This window comes from Chaetomium tenue, assembly GCF_020726465.1.
Source record: "Chaetomium tenue strain MPI-SDFR-AT-0079 chromosome Unknown F5144scaffold_5, whole genome shotgun sequence".
NCBI lineage: Eukaryota > Fungi > Ascomycota > Sordariomycetes > Sordariales > Chaetomiaceae > Chaetomium > Chaetomium tenue.
This window is the reverse complement of record NW_027117333.1, coordinates 3,955,213-3,972,332: the sequence shown is the minus strand read 5'-3', so window position 1 is coordinate 3,972,332 and position 17,120 is coordinate 3,955,213. Positions and strand designations below refer to the sequence as shown.

The window sequence follows — 17,120 nt, the reverse complement described above, 5'->3', positions numbered from 1 at the left end:
CGTGCACCAGCGCTGACCCCTGTTGTGGGGAGACCCCCATTGGCAGGCAGCCCGAGCATTGAATTGGCAACGTCGCGAGTTGGGATTCCACACAGCTTCACACTGCTTGAGCCCGACTTTCCCATATCCCCAGCGCCACCCGCGTCACTCTGCCCACCATGAGCTACGGGAAGAAGGACGAGGACGCAGACGGCAGTCTGGTCAAAATCGACCGGACTCAGGTTTTCCAAGAGGGTGAGCAGATCCGCAACCCCCCGCGCAGGCGACGAGAGCAGCAACTAATTGCAGCCAATATTGCCCGTCCGCAGCTCGACTGTTCAACAGTTCTCCGATCCAGCCGCGAAGATGCCGCGTCCTTCTCACCAAGATCGCCCTCCTCCTCTACACGGGCGAGAAGTTCCCTACCACCGAAGCCACCACACTATTCTTCGGCATCTCGAAGCTTTTCCAGAACAAAGATGCCAGCCTGCGACAGATGGTCCACCTGGTCATTAAGGAGCTGGCTAACTCCGCCGAGGATATTATTATGGTCACGAGCACAATCATGAAGGATACGGGTGGCAGTACCGACTCCATCTACCGTCCGAACGCTATCCGGGCGCTGTGTCGCATTATTGATGTACGAGGGCGCCGCCGACCGTTTGGGGCTCCTGTTTAATGAGTTGGCGCTGACTTCACTTCCAGGCGACCACAGTACAATCCATCGAGCGTGTCATGAAGACTGCGATCGTCGACAAGAACCCCTCAGTTTCATCTTCCGCCCTGGTGTCATCCTACCATCTTCTCCCGATCGCCCGCGATGTCGTCAAGCGGTGGCAGAGCGAGACCCAAGAGGCAGCCGCGAGCTCAAAATCGTCAAGCGGATTTTCCCTAGGTTTCTCGTCATCATCGGGTAACCTCCCGGTCAACAACTCGACCATGGCACAATACCACGCGATCGGTCTGTTGTACCAGATGCGGATGCACGACAGGATGGCCCTGGTAAAAATGGTCCAGCAGTTTGGCGCCGCGGGTGCGATGAAGAACCCCGCTGCCATCGTCATGCTAGTCCGCCTTGCTTCACAGCTGGCCGAGGAGGACCACCAGCTGAGAAAGCCCATGATGCAACTTCTGGATGGTTGGCTTCGGCATAAGAGTGAGATGGTCAACTTCGAAGCGGCCAAGGCCATTTGCGACATGCGAGACGTCACGGATGCCGAGGTGACGCAGGCCGTTCACGTTCTGCAGCTCTTCCTCAGCTCCCCTCGCGCCGTCACCAAATTCGCCGCCCTCCGTATCCTGCACAACATTGCGTCGTTCAAGCCGCACGTTGTTAATGTCTGCAACCCGGATATCGAGCTTCTTATCTCTAACAGCAATCGCTCGATTGCCACCTTTGCCATTACCACCCTGCTCAAGACAGGCAACGAAGCCAGCGTGGACCGGCTGATGAAACAGATTTCCGGCTTCATGTCTGAGATCACAGATGAGTTCAAGATCACCATTGTCGAGGCGATCCGGACGCTCTGCCTCAAGTTCCCCAGCAAGCAGGCTGGTATGCTGCAGTTCCTCAGCGGTATCCTGCGCGACGAGGGTGGTTACGATTTCAAACGTGCGGTGGTGGAGAGCATGTTTGATCTAATCAAGTTTGTGCCGGATTCCAAGGAAGAGGCGCTTGCGCACCTCTGCGAGTTCATCGAAGACTGCGAATTCACAAAGCTGGCTGTCCGCATCCTCCATCTACTTGGCATGGAGGGCCCCAAGACATCCCAGCCTACCAAGTACATCCGCTATATCTACAATCGGGTTGTCTTGGAGAATGCCATTGTGCGTGCGGCTGCTGTTACGGCCCTGGCCAAATTTGGCGTAGGCCAGAAGGATCCTGAGGTTAAGCGCAGCGTAGACGTTTTGCTTACGCGGTGCTTGGACGATGTTGACGACGAAGTCCGTGACCGCGCGGCCCTCAATCTCAGGCTTATGCACGAGGAAGATGAGTTGGCCACGAGATTTGTCAAGAATGGTAAGCACTCCTTGAATGCTCCCCGAGTATGCCAGTATGTATGCTAACGGGCTTTTCCAGACAATATGTTCGCTCTTCCATTCTTCGAGCATCAACTCGTCATGTACGTCACCTCAGACGACAAGTCGGCATTTGACACGCCATTCGATATCTCAAAGATCCCGGTCGTCACACGCGAGCAGGCCGATGCTGAGGACAGGACGAAGAAGCTTACTGCTACCACCCCGTCCCTCAAGCCGCCAAAGGTTGGCCCGACCAAGGCAGCCCCGTCGGCCGCTGAAGCAGCCGCTTCTGCTACGGCAACGGCGCAGAAGTACGCCCAGGAGCTGATGGAGATCCCGGAGATGAAGGAGTTTGGCAGTGTCCTCAAATCATCACCGCTGGTGGAGCTAACAGAAGCCGAGACGGAGTACGTGGTTGCCGTTGTCAAGCACGTCTTCAGCGAGCATATTGTGCTACAATATGAAGTCAAGAACACGCTCCCGGACACGGTATTAGAGGACGTGTCGGTGACGGCCACGCCATCGGAGGAAGACGAGCTCGAGGAGGTCTTCATTATCCGGGCCGAGAAGCTAGCAACGGACGTCCCCGGCAAGGTGTATGTGGCGTTCCGGAAGGTCCACGGCGAGGGTGCTCTGCCCATCAGCACCTTCTCCAATGTCCTCAAGTTCACGAGCAAGGAGATCGATCCCACAACCAACGAGCCCGAGGAGAGCGGGTATGAGGACGAGTACGAAGTCTCCGACTTTGACCTATCGGGCAGCGATTATGTCATCCCGACCTTCGCTAGCAACTTCGCTCACGTGTGGGAGCAAGTCGGCGCCAAGGGAGAAGAGGCGGAGGAGACATTACAGCTGAGCGGCATGAAGAGCATACCAGGTACGTCAGATATAGCTATTGGTACCAACGTCTCCCGGAGACAAGCTAACCTCCAGCACAGAGGCGACCGAACAGCTAGCGAAGGCACTCTCGCTCCAGCCGCTGGAAGGCACAGACGTGCCGGTCAACCAGACTACGCACACGCTCAAGCTCCTCGGGAAGACGGTCAACGGCGGCAGGGTTGTGGCCAACGTGCGGATGGCCTACTCTTCCAAGTCGGGTGTCACCACCAAGATCACGGTGAGGAGCGAGGAGGAGGGTGTGGCAGTCCTGGTGGTGGCGTCGGTTGCTTAATGAAGGGGGACGAATGGCGTTTGTTTGTTGTTTTTGCCGTGTTCACAAAATTGAAGAGCATTTGTCAAGTTGCGCGGTGTCGGGGGTTCTGTGTACGGTTTGTCAAGCATAGACCGATAGACTCGTGCAGGTCGGGTTTTTTGATCAGGGGGATAAGCAAGGTGATTGGCCGTCGATTGTGTGTCCAGAGTCCCAAGTCGAAGAAGCTTGATAGGTATTGGTATCCAGGCTCCCGTCGTGCCTTGTCAAACTGAGCGAAGTGAGGAGCGGTCAATGCAAAAGTGGGGATGGTGACGATGTGGGAACTAAGGTAACCAAATACCAGGTATGTGCATACACAGTAAGGTAGCTGGGACCAAACAAGAAGGGACACAAATCTCCGAGGTGTATGGATTTTGAAGGAGTTCAGACGAAGCGCGGCGGTCAAACTGACTCGTCATGATGGAAATGGCCGTTTTCTAAGTGTAGTTCGTTAGTTAATGGCCTTGTTTTTTCCTGTCCGCGTCAGATCGAGAAAACAAGGAACGCGCCGCATGACATGCCGAGAACAAAGAGGCCCCAACCGGAGCCCCCCATGTCTAGAGAAAAATAGTCAAGCTTCCGATCGGCACCTTGACGATCGATCCACTTTGTTTTTCTCCCGCACCTGTCCTCCCCTCCATTATTTTTATTCCATCTTATCCACCAACTCGGTCCCCCAAAAATATCCGTCAACATTGGCGACGAACCCCGGTATACAGAACGTCGCCCGCCAACGACCACCCGCACGCCCTTCCTCCGGCCTGCTCCCACCCTACCGCGACATCGGGTGACTACGAACGGATAGCTCGAGATAACGCCAGTAGAACCCCGCGAAGATGGTCTACGTACGGCAGGAATACCTGCCCAACCTGCGGCAATACAAGTATTCGGCCGTCGACCACTCGCTTCTGTCGCGCTACGTGCTGAAGCCCTTCTACACCAATGTCGTCATCAAGTGCTTCCCCATGAGCATGGCGCCAAACCTTATCACACTCACGGGGTTCATGTTCGTCATCGCCAACTTCCTGACGCTGCTGTGGTATAACCCGACCTTGGACCAGGACTGTCCCACGTGGGTCTACTACAGCTGGGCGGCCGGGCTGTTCCTTTACCAGACCTTTGACGCGGTGGACGGGACACAAGCGTAGGTTACGCCTCGCGCGTGACGGTGCTCTACCGTTAGAAAGGCAAAACCTTTGCTAACCAGTAGCCCTTGTCTCTCTCCAGTCGGCGAACCCACCAATCCGGCCCGCTCGGCGAGCTCTTCGACCACGGCGTCGACGCGCTCAACACCTGCCTCGAAGTCCTCCTCTTCGCCGGCGCGACCAACATGGGCCAGAGCTGGAAGACAGTCGCGACGCTCTTCGCCAGCCTGCTGACCTTCTACGTACAGACCTGGGACGAGTACCACACCAAGACGCTCACCCTGGGCATCGTCAACGGGCCGGTCGAGGGCATCCTCACCGTGGTCATCGTCTACCTCCTGACGGGCTTCTTCGGCGGCGCGTCCTTCTGGAACCAGGGCATGCTCGCGACCGTCGGCGTCCCGCAGGCGGTGGCATCCGGCATCACTATCCCCGACTGCGTCTACAACCTCTCCTTCACGGAGTGGTACATGGTGCAGGGCACAGTGGTGCTGGTGTACAACACGGTCGAGTCGGCGCGCAATGTGATCCGGGCGCGGCGGGCGCGGGGCGACCGGTCGCGGTACGCGCTCGTCGGGCTGGGGCCCTTCTTCGCCGCGTGGGCCTTCATCGTCGCCTACCTGTACCTGCAGCCGACCATCTTGCACGGGCACCTCATCCCCTTCGCCGTCTTCGCCGGCATGGTCAACGCCTATTCGGTCGGCCAGATGATCACAGCCCACCTGGTCAAGCTGCCGTTCCCCTACTGGAACGTCATGGTCATCCCGCTCTCGTGCGGCGTCATCGACTCGCTGGGCCCCGTGCTGCTGCGCCACAGCCCCGTCCCCGGGCTGGGGTGGCCTTCGGCGCTGGGTGACGGCGTGTACCAGGTCGCTTTCATGTTCTGCATGCTCGGCATGGCCGTCGGCGTGTACGGTAGCTTCGTGGTGGACGTCATCGTTACGATATGTGACTATCTGGATATCTGGTGCCTGACCATCAAGCATCCCTGGGTGGAAGGCCAGGACGGGACCGCGGATAAGAAGAAGCAGTAAGAAGGCGGCCGCACGCAAACACCTATGACACCACTGCTATCCCGGTTCTTGGGACGAGAACAGAACCATTTTTTGTATTATGACGAAGACGACGATAAGAAGCTGGCTGCGAGGCTAGCTGTAATGGCACGTACGAGAGAGGTGGGAGACCGAGCAGTGAAGACCGGAAGTGTTAAAACACGGCTCGGGCGCTGGACAGTGTGCACAGTGGTTTTGGAATCAGCATAGCAGGCAGGGACGGACGGTATGGAGTGGGAAAGGGTCGTCTTCAGCAAGATATCCCGACGGGCGGCGTTTTTTTAGGGTTCACCTTGCTCTCCTTACCTATCTCGTAGACGTCGGCAAACTAATAGCTTATCACACATATAGCTAATAATGGGATGAAAGTCACGGATAACGCTTCCAAGGTAGGCTGTACTATGCGTGTGCTCGGTGAGAATGTTGATTGTGAACTATAATACCCCCCAGCTAATCATGTCCTGGAGTTGAAGCCAAGAATCCTCCCAAAAGACGTAGAGGATTTTACTTCACCCCGTCCCTCTCCCACACAATACACAAGTGGAAGGGTACGAAGCGTTCAATTTTGGTGCTCGCTCGTTGAATACCCGAGACCTGAGAGAGGAACCCATCGCAAACCATGCATCCACGTTGAAAACCGCATATCCAAAACGCCTAATGCATAATACCCAAAAAAAAAAAAAGCCACAATATACCTAGGTAACCAAGCGAGTGGGCTGCCCAGTGGCGCCATGAGCGTCTGAATGGGGAAGTTACTGCGAATGGTACGATAACTAGCCCGTCATCATAGTCGTGTCGTCGTGGTCGTCGTCGCGTCGTCGGGAGTGCCGTCTGTGGGGATCGTTTTCACGATTCGTCTTTGCGGACGAGGCCGACGCCAGTAGAACTCTGGTGCCGAGTTCATACCCGTTTATATCAGCTCGTCGCTATTCTCTTCGACACTGAGCTTGATAGCCTCGAGGATGGCGCTCTCTTCGAAAACCGGCCCCTGTCCGTCGCATTTGGCTTGGGGCTTCAACCGCTCGCTGACGGCGCTCACGTCGACGAGCCCACGCTTGAAGAGCTCATGGTTGATGATGACTTCCCACGTCGCCCCGGCGGCGAGGAGGCGCTCCCCCTTCTCGCTGGTGACGACCCTGTGGCTAGGCGACTTGTTGGCATGGCCCTGTAGGACGTTGCTGTAAAAGTCGGTGGGGTTATACGTCATCGGCCCCGTCGTTGTCGGTGCGGCGGCCGCGGGGGACCCCGAGCTGGGAGCCACCATCGACGTGGCCCGCAAAATCTCGTTCTCCGTCTCCATCTTTTGAAGATCGCGCTTCAGTCGCTCATTCTCGGACATGGCTTCGGTCTGTGCCTGCTCCAGCTCGTTGAGCCGGCTCTCGAGGTCCTTGACATGGCGTTCCTTGCGCTCCCGGAATGCACGTTGACTGCAGAAACCATTAGCGAGCCCGGGGTGCAGGACTACCTAGACGAGCGTACGCACGACTAGAAGGGGGATCAAGGGGGAGGGCGAGAGAGGGGGGGTTGGTGGGAAGTGCCACATACGCTGCACGGTTCTGGGCCTTGCGCCTCGATTGAGCAGGGGTCAAATCGTCGTCTTCCGAGTTCGAAGCCTGTCTGCGATTCTCCTCTGCCTCGAGTTTCGAGACGGAGAGGATCTCGGATGTGGGACCAGCTTGGTGAACAGCGCCATTCACCGGGGGTACTGAGGCATGCACCGGAAGCTGCCCCGGCGGCGTGGGCGGGCCCGGGAAAGCTTGACCATGATTGAACTGCACATAACCATCGAAGTTCTGGAACTGTTCAGGAGGTATCCCGTTCGGATACTGGTCAAAGATTTCCTGAGTAATGATTGTGTAAGCTTCTCGTCCCGCAATCGGATGCGCGCTACTGCCACTCGCAGCGATCAAAATGCGGAGTCTCGCAGCCTAGTAAGGCAACGAAAGGAACGGCCCCAATCGACTGCTGGCGAGTATAAAAGCTCAAAGATAGGCTCTTTCTCTTGACCAAAACAGTCCCTCCTTTCCCCGTCCGGCTACGGTTCTGCTGCAGAGGCCAGGAGACGTAACCTACCGGAGACGATGTGTTGTTGTAGTCTTCCGAAGCTACCGAGTTGGAATGCGAGGGCGTCAGAGGAACTTGAGTTGCTGCTCCCATGAACTGGTAAGGCGGAGCGCCCGGGAAAAATGCAGTGTGCGAGTAGTCCATGGCTACTGCGTCGAGTTGTTTCTCTTTCTGCTTTCTGCTGAACGAGCAGGTGGTGGAGGTACGGGAGGGGCGACTGTTGAAGCCTGGTTCAGACGAGACGAGCGGAATTCTTAGGTGTGTCTTCTTGGGGTCAGGGCGGAGGCAGTCAGTCAGCACGGGGACCGGTGAAGCTTTAGGCTGCCCAGGCTTTCCAGGGGAGAGGTTTGGGGCGGGGAGCCCCACAACAACAGCAGCCTCGCCCTGGCGCGCGGCATCAAGCCAGTTCTGGAAGGCCCGCAGCGGTCCCACACCGTTATTGATGATCTGCGCACGAAGCAACCATTCCGATCCCCATGCCACTTTGGATCGCGCTGGTGGACTCGATCCATTGAGACATTCGATGCGCAGTTTCGCTAGCTATGTAACTAATGGACTAGGGAGCTGATGTGAGAACCATTCGAGACACGTAACCTGGAAGGTATGTTTTCCATTCCACCCAACGAGCGTGCAGTCGGGCAGTCTCCAGGACAGGACCCTGCCAAACATCCGATTGCGTTCGAACCTCGGACCGGCGGCTTGCTCTCCGTGCCCGCTGCACAGACCCGTGGACAGGAAGAAAGAGTGAGCTGAGCCCGCAAGCCTAGTCAGCCGGTGAACGCCCGGCTCGAGCCTCTCCGAACCACAAGACCCGGACGAATAACCTTCAAACCTTCCTAACAGCTAGGGAGGCTGCCAATACAAGCAGGTTTTTGCCCCGATGCTGACGGGAGGTTCCGTTCACTGAACATGCAGAGCCAGCCCAGCCAAGTATGTCCATACACAGTACAGCGATGGAGGGGGTTTCCAGGCTGTGTGTTACAAGCGGGATTCCTCACAGCAATCGGTAGGTCAATCACTTTGAGCCAGAGATGTTCAACAGACGGAGTGACCCCTTGAGGCATGCCAGTGTCGTGCTGCGCCTCAAGCATGCAGACACCAGCGGCACCAGATCTGATGGTATTTGACGAGGGGCAAGCGAGATGCAGACGAGCACGTGGCCTACTCTGTCGTCCGACGCCCTCCAGAAGTTCCAGAAGTGCCAGGCGAATCGGGACGCCGCCCGCCAGCCCTTCGGGGACATGACGAACTGTGAAAGCTTGTGCCACCAAGCTACCGTTGAGTAGCCAGTCCAATAGCCCATCAAGCTCACCTCGGTCTTACTCGTCGTGCATTGTGCTGCCTCGCCCCCTATCGACGACAGTCTTGGCAAGGGCTGGCCATGATCATGGAGTTTGTCAGACCAGTTCCGCTGACAACATACAAGCCTCCATCACTACCTAGTTACTTGGGACCCCGGGCTTCCCCCCTGAGCGAACCGACCTGGTCAAACTACCGCTGTCAAGGCCAATCGGGTAACTGGGCCATTCCTATGTTGTCTTGACAACAGGCCAGAGACAAACATCACAACATCTTACCCCTGAGGGCACTAAGGGGCTCAGAAAATTTCCTATGCCCAACCTACCGTTACCCAAGTAGAACAATGTGTTGATACAATAGTTAAGCCGCAAAGTCCCGTAACTGGGTGTGCTGGGTTAATAATGCCCACGACGCCAGTCCCGAAAACTGGTCTCGGACTGCGCATCTGATGTGTCTTCAAAAAAAAAAAAACACGGCGTTTATCTTCGTGATGCTGATATTCGCGTTTAAAGCAAGTATGCCGTAACAATGTGACCCCTTTTCCACTGCACTTCATCATCCAAGGTTGAGGCCCAGGCTCCTTGGTCAGTTTCAATATGTTAAAGCAGGCTTCGACGCGACAACTTCCTTAGACTTACGTCCAACTTTCAAGCAAGGTAAGTTAAACAAGCATTCTTCGATCATCTTTTTGGGGTTTTTTTATTGGTTTTTTTTTTTTTACAGGCGATGGTCGACCCAAATATTTGTGCATCGAGTTACCATATTTGGGTTTGATGGAAACGCTTTCAGGTTTGCGGTTGTCTAACAAGCTTTGAGTTCTGAAAACAACGACCTGGCTGCCTGTTCTCTTTTAGTTCCATACGAGAATTACACCTTCAGTCTCAAAGAGAATATCAGGTAGGTACCTTACCTTAGGTAGCAAAAATTACCTGAGGTTGTCAGGTGTTGTTCCGGCAAGAGGGCCAGCGCGTCGGGGGCTGCCCCAGATGTTCTTGCCTCGCCAGTACCCAACCAAGTTGTTCCATCTGTAGTCTCCCACAAACTTTAAGCCGGGGCAAAGCCCATGGAGATTCCTTCCTTAGTTTTCTTCATACCTGATAGGTGGGTTGTAAATGCACTTCCCTTTGTGATTGCGCAATGCCGGCAAACTGTTGTCACTGACCGGCTTCGTTTATGATCCGAACTCAGTCTTAGGAAAGAGCCACGTACAAAAGGGGGAAGGAGCTCGCTTGCATTGCAGCTCTCTCGAACTTTTTCACTGTTCCTGCCAACTCCCCTCTGGATAATCTACCGAGAGGATCGCGTGCAATTGAAACTTTCAGAAATTTACTCCCGGTTATCACCAGCTCTGTGCGCAGAGTGGAAGGGCAATTCCTGTTCGCCCTGATACTTGACTCCGTATACCGGCTTGGGTATGTTCCGTTTTTACTGCGCTTGTTTCCCAGGTTGTACCTTCTAACTCCGCTGGTTCTTGAGTCTGACGAGGCCACCTCACTGGCAAGAACGGGCGGTTCAACCCATAACCACCCTCCAGTTCAAGCCATGTTTCGCGGCAATTCGCGTCCGCTGCAGCCTTATGGCCGCAGTAACGAACGTCTACATTCTGATTCAAACAGTAAGTATGCTTTCCCTGGGGCCTCCTGCTTGCCATCTCTTTTGTTTGTCGCTCCTCCGCCCTTGGCTTCTCACTACCTTATGCTGGCACTCGCGTTCCTCCCGTCGCCAACGACCGGCCCGTACAGAGTTGGCATCGAGCACTCCATCATCGCCTCCAAGGAACAGTCCTAGTCTCAGGCGCCGCTACTTCCATCGGCCATCCCCCCTTCTCCTTTCCCACAACTGCACCCCGCTCCTTCGCCTCCTTCCTTGGCCCTATCCTATGAAGGATGCATACGCACCTAGGCTACTTCTCTTAAATGTATCCTGCGTCCCTTTTATCTGACTTGGCGACAGGCCTATCAACAGGAATAGGGGCAAATAAACCTCCTACCTATACGACTGTTGGATCGGTGTACAATCCGAAAGGCACAACACCACTCCAGCCGCCGACTCGCCGCCCGAGAACCCGCCGGTACCCTCAGCCAGTCCGATCCCCCTCTGGTGGTACCTTCATGAACTTTCCCGACGAGTTGTTGTCGGCGTTACCAATCGAGGATCAAGCTCCCCCTTCGCCCCCATCTACGGCATCCATCCTGCGACAGTACTCGCCCCTGCAGCAGAATTACGATCGAGCATCCACCCCGGTTGCAGAGCGGGAGAACACCGCGCTTACCGAATTCGACATGTCGATGCCGAGCGTTCGGTCGGGGAACCTCCCCTCCCCAACCGACTTCGAAAGCAATGACAGCGTTGCCGCCGAGGACACATTGACGTCGCGAATCACTGTCAAGGGGCTTACCAACCTAGCGTCGTACCCAAACCCCATGCAGAAGGCTGCCCAGAACACGCTGGCAAGAGCTCGCGCTGCTAATGTCGGCCCCAACCGTCCGGGGACTCCTTCCTCGCTCCCGTCTACAACTCCAGATATGTTCAAGGACCGCTTCTTCAACACGTATAACACGAGGCCGGCTATAGGCCCGCCTCAGCCGTTGAAAGCGGGCCCGCCTGGCCAGCGAGCGTTCAAACCGACGACGCTAGACGCCGCGTCCAGGTCCCTCCGCACCGAGGACCAGGTGCCACCGACCTTGTACCAACCTAGATCACCAATTGGTTTCCAATACAATCACGAGGCCAATATCCTGGCCGCTTTTGATGACGATGATGGAACCAATAGCTCAACTCGAGGATCACAATCGCCTTTTGACGAGAATTATCAAGGCTATGTCTCTCGCAACTCTTCTGAGATTGCTGGTTTTGGGGCCATCCCAGCACTGGGTCCCTTTGACACATCTACCGAGGCGCTAGACGGAGCCAGACGGAAGGTCTACGATACGCTCCCGCCTGAGAGGATCAAGCAGTACTTTCCGAGTGGGTTTCCATCGAGTTACGATGGACGACACAGGCCCGTGGGTGATGATTGGGCCACAAAGTACCCAGTTCCCGAGGACAGATTTATGCAGGAGAGCTTCTCGGAACGCATGGCCAAGATCAACCGCAACTTCTACGCCGGCACAGAGGGACTGGTCAAAAATCTGGAGCAAATCGTACGTGACCACAACTATCGCTGCTTGGAGAACAAAGTCGGCGTCATTGGCGAGGAGCGTGAGCGGCTCCGCGGGAGCCACATTGAGAGACTGGGGGCCGATGGCAAAGTCCAACCGCCGATTCTGAGTGTCGACGAGGTTGACAAGATGGACGAGGCCGATGCCGCAAAGCCGCTGGTCAATATGGCACTTGCCACTTTGCTGTCTTACAAGGAAAAGAGCGAGTCTGGAGTTTCGGGACTGAACGGATGGCCCAGCAGTTTTACCAAGGCAGACGACAGCTTGGTGGACGCCACGGACGAGGGCAACACGAGCTTTTTCAGCAAGCCGAAGGACGACTACTTCAAGAGAAGGAAGATCCCCAAAAAAGTGAGGCGGGGGTACTGAGAGTGTCCACTCCTTTACGTTGGCGCATTCAACCGCCCATCCCGATATTTAAAGGGGCGTTCCCGTTGCCTAGGCTTAACATATCGCAACAGTAAGCAGGTCATGGGCATTTGTTACGAGGGGTGTGGGTCATCATTTGATATTTGGAAGAGGACAAGGAAGATATCGGTGCGAGCCAGCATCGGCGGATATTTATGCTTTGGACTGATATTGGCGGCGAGCAGGACAATTGCTTTGGAGAAGCAGCGCCACTGCTTGGACGGTTTTTGGCTCAATAACGCAGAATCAAGTTAATCCCGCGCAGATTTTGTACAGTAGGAACGCGTAGCTTAATCATCTCACCCTTCTTATATCCTTGACTCATCTTCTCGATGTGTATGTCGAGGTTGTGGCTTGGTTCCGTTGGGTTTGTCGGCACTTCAACGTTCGAATTTCCTAAGAATCATCCTCGGCGCTCGAGTAGACTTCACGCAGGAACGCAGGAGTGAATCGAGCCATAAATTACAAGAGGCTTAAATTTGAATCGAAGTGTAGTGTATCACAAGAAGGTGGTATCTATATACGTGGCGAAGGAGTAGAAAGAAAGCAAAGCGATATACAAGCCCTTCGCCAGAGAGACACAGATGGTGTGGGCGCCGTTATGCCATGATGCAGTAGCGCGGTGAAACAGAGATTACTTTCCTTTTCCTTTTTTTTCTTTGGTCAAACCCACTTCACCCGCCCTGGCTTGGAAACGCCCTCGCCGGGTAGGCGCAGTCGGGTACCATAACCACCTAGGACCTGGACGGCCCGGCGCCGCGGCTGGGGAGCTCGAAGTCCGGGTTGGAGTTGAGTAGGATGTCGGTGCGGTTGACGGGGCGCCGGGGGACCATCGGGTTGCCTCCACCACCGGCACCGCCGCCGACGCCGTAGCTCCCTGGCGCCGGAGGTGGTGGCACCGGTGGGTTCCAGCGGGGGTTGATGCCCCGCTGGGAGATGGAGGTGAAGGTGGAGCGCTCAGATTCCGCCGGGCTGCGGGAGCCTTGGGGAATATCCTCGTAGGAGTTAGTCGTTTGGATAGGGGCAGGTACTGGTTTCTTGGCCGGAGGAGGTTCGGCGAAGCGGGGGTCCACGTCTTCGTAGTACTCACCAGCGAGCGCTGCCGGCGGCGGGGGCGGGGGGCTTCCTTGCGATGCAAGTTCTGCTGGGCGGCGTGTGTTCAGCGGCGAAGCTACGCGAGGGGAATTCCTGCCATCTTGGTTCCACGCCTGCCTCGGCGGTACATAGGCGGCGTTTCTACGGATTGCAAGTTAGTTGGGAGTGAAACACACAAGAAGTGGCGTAGACCGGGAACCAGCTTACTCTTCTTGGCTGTACCTGCTGGTATCGCTCATATGACGATCCGCGCCCGAGGTCCTCGCTTGCTGCAGCGCCAGCATCCCAGCAACATCAGAATCGCTGTCCCGAATGTTGAACTGCCCAAACCCTTGGGGTGCACTCGCTGGGCTACGACCTGCCGCATCCATCTCTATTGCTTGGCCTGGCTGGATTCCGTCATCGATGCCCGGTAAGGGAGGAGGGGACTCTGCCCGAGGGAGTTCGTCTCTGCTGGGGTTGTATGCTTCATATCCGCTGGATGAGACGTTGGACACTGACTGATTCATATAACCAGGCGCGGATGGCGGACCAGGAGATGGCCGTCTAGAGCCATATTGATTGGTGCCAGCAGGGGAGCCTCTCCTGTCATACTGGCCCTGATAGCTAGGTGGGGGCGGAGTGCGCCCGCCGCGCATAGGGCCGCCGTAACCACGAGGAGGGGGGCCATAACCTCCTCTGCCACCCGGGGGTCCGTAACCCCCACGCCCTGGAGGACCATAACCGCCGCGGCCTCCCGGAGGAGGACCGTAACCGTTGTAACCGCCCCTACCAGGGCCCGGGTATCCACCACGCCCTCGGTAAGCACCTGGAGGCAGAGGACCGCGCGGCGGCGAACCCATGCGCTCAACGGAACCTGACCTCATGGGATATCCGTCTTGTGGCGGGAGGGGGTTTCCGTACTGATCGCGGGCGCCAGGCGTGGTTGACATGGAACGCAAGGTCGCCATCTCGGCTTGGTTGGCCGAATCGTTTACGTAGGTAGATTGGTCGGTGTTGAAGGTGCCCGGCGACCTACTCGACCGGCTTCTGGCGGCAGTGAGGGGGATTCTCTCATCGCTGCTCTGATCATCCTTCTTTTCATACGAGGCAAATTCTGGCAGCGCATCCCCCCTGCCGTTTGCGCCGCTGACAAGAGGAACTGTTGGGTGGAGGGCGGACGAGCTGGGGACGGGAGCAGTCGAAACCTGGGCTTGACGATTGTAGTAATTCTCGCCACTCATCTCTGCGTTTTCGGCAATCCGCTTTTGCCTTGCCTTCCTGCCGACAACAGTCCTCCGCATGGCGCACGAGACCAAGCCGCTCAAGGCAACCAGGATTGTGGCGGCGAGAACGACGTACGAACCCCAGGCGATGTGGGGCACGAAGAGCAGGACATCGACGAGGAAGCTCAAGAGGCAAACCAGGAAGTTAAGAATGCCCACAATGAACAGCACAAGTAAGTACCTGGGGGAATGGGAGGGGCTGTGGAAGTGGGCGATTACAGCGAGGACGAACATGATGAGAGTTAAGAGGCCCGCGACCGGGTGAACAATGAGAAGGCTGGAAAGAGTGGAACGGGTTGAAGCGTTGAGGGAGAAGCCCTCGGCGTGCAGAGGTCCTGGATATGCGGATAAGTCTTGTGTTGATAAACGCAAGCATCGGATGGGGTTTACACTCACGGACATCGTAGCCGATCTCAATTGGGGTACAGCCATTCTGGGTGCAATACCCAAAGACGCCAAAGTCGATTCCTTCCCAGCTACCCAGGGGGATAGCACTGATAATGGGGGTCGATAGAACCGAGAGTAAAATGAGAACGAAGGCTGCAAATAGCAGCACCGACAACGGTGTCGCGGGGCGCAACATGGTGGCCAGGGCTCACAATGGGCGACCGTGGGACGGAGTCGAAGAAGTTTGTCGAGTTTGGGGCCGGCGTCCTCGAGACGCGGCTGCTTGAGAAGAGGTGCCCGGTCGTCCAGAACCGGAAGAACGTAAACGATGCTGCCGTCTTATCGAAGCACCATAAGGACTGGGCGTAGAATGGGAGTAGGACAGATACGAATTGTGGGAAACATGGGAAAGGAGCGAGGGTGGTGGTGGTGTGCTTGGCTCGGCGTGTCGCGATTGATTGATGGATGGATCGATTTATTAGTTCGGTTGTGGGCGGCGGCCTAGAAATGCAGCGCCGGTCCGAGTTAAACCATTGTTGATGCTCGTTCGGTCAATCGACGTTCCCCCGAAAAAGGAATGCTGGCGGGGAGTGACGCTCTGCACATGCGATGCGGCGCTCTAGTGGTGTGATTGAAGACCAGAGTGTGCTTGCGCAATGCCAGGGCGAATCGAAGTGGGAAATGCTGGTTAGGGGTACTGATTACAGGGAAACAGGGAACTGTGGGGAAACGAGCGAGGCGGGCCTGGGGCCCATGCGTCCGTTGCAGCTCTTGGCTTGAAATGCTTCGCATGGGACTCCACTGGCCCAATCATCGAATCGTCTTGGATGGCCCTGAAATGGAGTCCAAGATTAAGAAACTGCCCCGCAAAGCTCAGCCACACGCTGCTCGCGACAACACTGGCTTGCGTTGCATCATCTCTTGACGAAGTATCAAAACCAGCCTTGTCGGTCTAAGCTCTAAATCGTCAAATCGTCGTCTCTCGCCTATTGTTTACTACTGTAAAAATATCATACACGATAACGAATTGATTCGTAAGAACCAGACACACAGTACCTTAGTTATACCGTTGAGGCTTAACGAGATGAGCGATGCGGAGCAGCCTAAAGAGACGATCGGAACATCCACCCGTCATTCCATCCATGCGCCAAGCGCTACCCCCACTTTCAAGATCAAACAAGCATTGTGTATGTACCGGACTCCTAGTATGTATTTTACAATCAATACTCAAGTCCACGTACTAGCAGTATGGACATACAACGTGGTGGTGTTGAAAACATTGGTTTGCTGATATTTGAGCCCACACGAGAGCGGCCGCGCTACTCATGCAAAGCAGAGAGAGATCATGATGCGCGTGATTCCGCATCCCTCGCACATGGTAGGTGGGTACTTGTCCATTCCAACCACCAAATCAAGACCGAGGTCCCGCACGCTAAACACAAATTCGCATGCATGAGGAGAAGCAGCTTCCGAGCCCACCTCCCACAACACTGACTGTGATGGCAAGTGGCGATGAGTATAGAAGTTCCCGGCGTCACCTTTCATCCTCAACCCTCCCATTAATTCAGGTTCAATTCCAAAATCACAGATACAGCCGAGACCGACTCACACCGTAGTGTCATTTATATTACATACGTGACACACAAGTCCCGGCTTAAACGGTCAATCAATCTTAAAAAAAAGATTTAAAAAAAATTGGCAGCCAACTGCACGTCCCCGTTGGCTATCCCGTGCAGCTGGGCCGTGTCTGCGTTGACAAAGAAGACATTAGCCCCAGATGGCGTAACACCGTATGCAATCTGTACATATTACGGTAACGTTGTTGTTCCTCGACTTCCATGGTTTCAAGATTCAAGAGCAGATCGCCCAGGGCCGAGGGACCCCTGTTGTGGGGTGGTCTCAGGTCTACTCAGACCGTCAGACGCATAAACTTCAAGTTTGACGCTGGCAGGCGGGGCAGGGTGTTGTAACGAGGGGCTTCGCTTAGTTTTTTTTCGTGCTGAGGGTAATGAGGGCCACTGAAGTGGGAATTAAAGACTATTGATGGCTGG

The 17,120-nt window shown here is 55.7% G+C and overlaps 5 protein-coding genes across 5 annotated transcripts; 3 read left to right on the top strand and 2 right to left on the bottom strand.

Moving 5' to 3' along the window:
* Positions 1-45: 45 nt before the first annotated feature.
* Positions 46-3,601, top strand: F5144DRAFT_319680 (adaptin N terminal region-domain-containing protein). Its single transcript, XM_066784028.1, has 5 exons — positions 46-234; positions 309-619; positions 685-1,999; positions 2,060-2,878; positions 2,940-3,601. Exons 1-5 carry the CDS (start codon positions 159-161, stop codon positions 3,170-3,172), a joined length of 2,754 nt encoding a protein of 917 aa, XP_066642041.1. The 5' UTR covers positions 46-158; the 3' UTR covers positions 3,173-3,601.
* A 428-nt stretch (positions 3,602-4,029) lies between these two features.
* On the top strand, positions 4,030-5,372 carry F5144DRAFT_493381 (uncharacterized protein; the record flags this gene model as incomplete). The annotated part of the gene is made up of 2 exons (XM_066785970.1): positions 4,030-4,337; positions 4,421-5,372. 2 exons carry the CDS (start codon positions 4,030-4,032, stop codon positions 5,370-5,372), a joined length of 1,260 nt encoding a protein of 419 aa, XP_066642040.1.
* Positions 5,373-6,300: 928 nt separating this feature from the next.
* Positions 6,301-7,598, bottom strand: F5144DRAFT_594611 (uncharacterized protein; the record flags this gene model as incomplete). Its single annotated transcript, XM_066790599.1, has 3 exons — positions 6,301-6,817; positions 6,936-7,231; positions 7,464-7,598. 3 exons carry the CDS (start codon positions 7,596-7,598, stop codon positions 6,301-6,303), a joined length of 948 nt encoding a protein of 315 aa, XP_066642039.1.
* Positions 7,599-10,669: 3,071 nt separating this feature from the next.
* Positions 10,670-12,583, top strand: F5144DRAFT_622494 (uncharacterized protein; the record flags this gene model as incomplete). Its single annotated transcript, XM_066792104.1, has 1 exon — positions 10,670-12,583. The coding sequence occupies one exon, from the start codon at positions 10,670-10,672 to the stop codon at positions 12,281-12,283; it is 1,614 nt and encodes a 537-aa protein (XP_066642038.1). The 3' UTR covers positions 12,284-12,583.
* A 473-nt stretch (positions 12,584-13,056) lies between these two features.
* Positions 13,057-15,265, bottom strand: F5144DRAFT_594609 (uncharacterized protein; the record flags this gene model as incomplete). The annotated part of the gene is made up of 5 exons (XM_066790598.1): positions 13,057-13,294; positions 13,413-13,517; positions 13,625-13,763; positions 13,932-15,150; positions 15,200-15,265. 5 exons carry the CDS (start codon positions 15,263-15,265, stop codon positions 13,057-13,059), a joined length of 1,767 nt encoding a protein of 588 aa, XP_066642037.1.
* Between the last annotated feature and the right edge of the window lie 1,855 nt (positions 15,266-17,120).

Excerpts from the sequence above, each read along its gene's own strand:
- F5144DRAFT_319680 (XM_066784028.1), top strand. The coding sequence starts at position 159 with ATGAGCTACGGGAAGAAGGACGAGGACGCAGACGGCAGTCTGGTCAAA. Across the intron at positions 235-308 it reads GACTCAGGTTTTCCAAGAGG|CTCGACTGTTCAACAGTTCT; the intron begins GTGAGCAGATCC and ends GCCCGTCCGCAG. Across the intron at positions 2,000-2,059 it reads CACGAGATTTGTCAAGAATG|ACAATATGTTCGCTCTTCCA; the intron begins GTAAGCACTCCT and ends GGGCTTTTCCAG.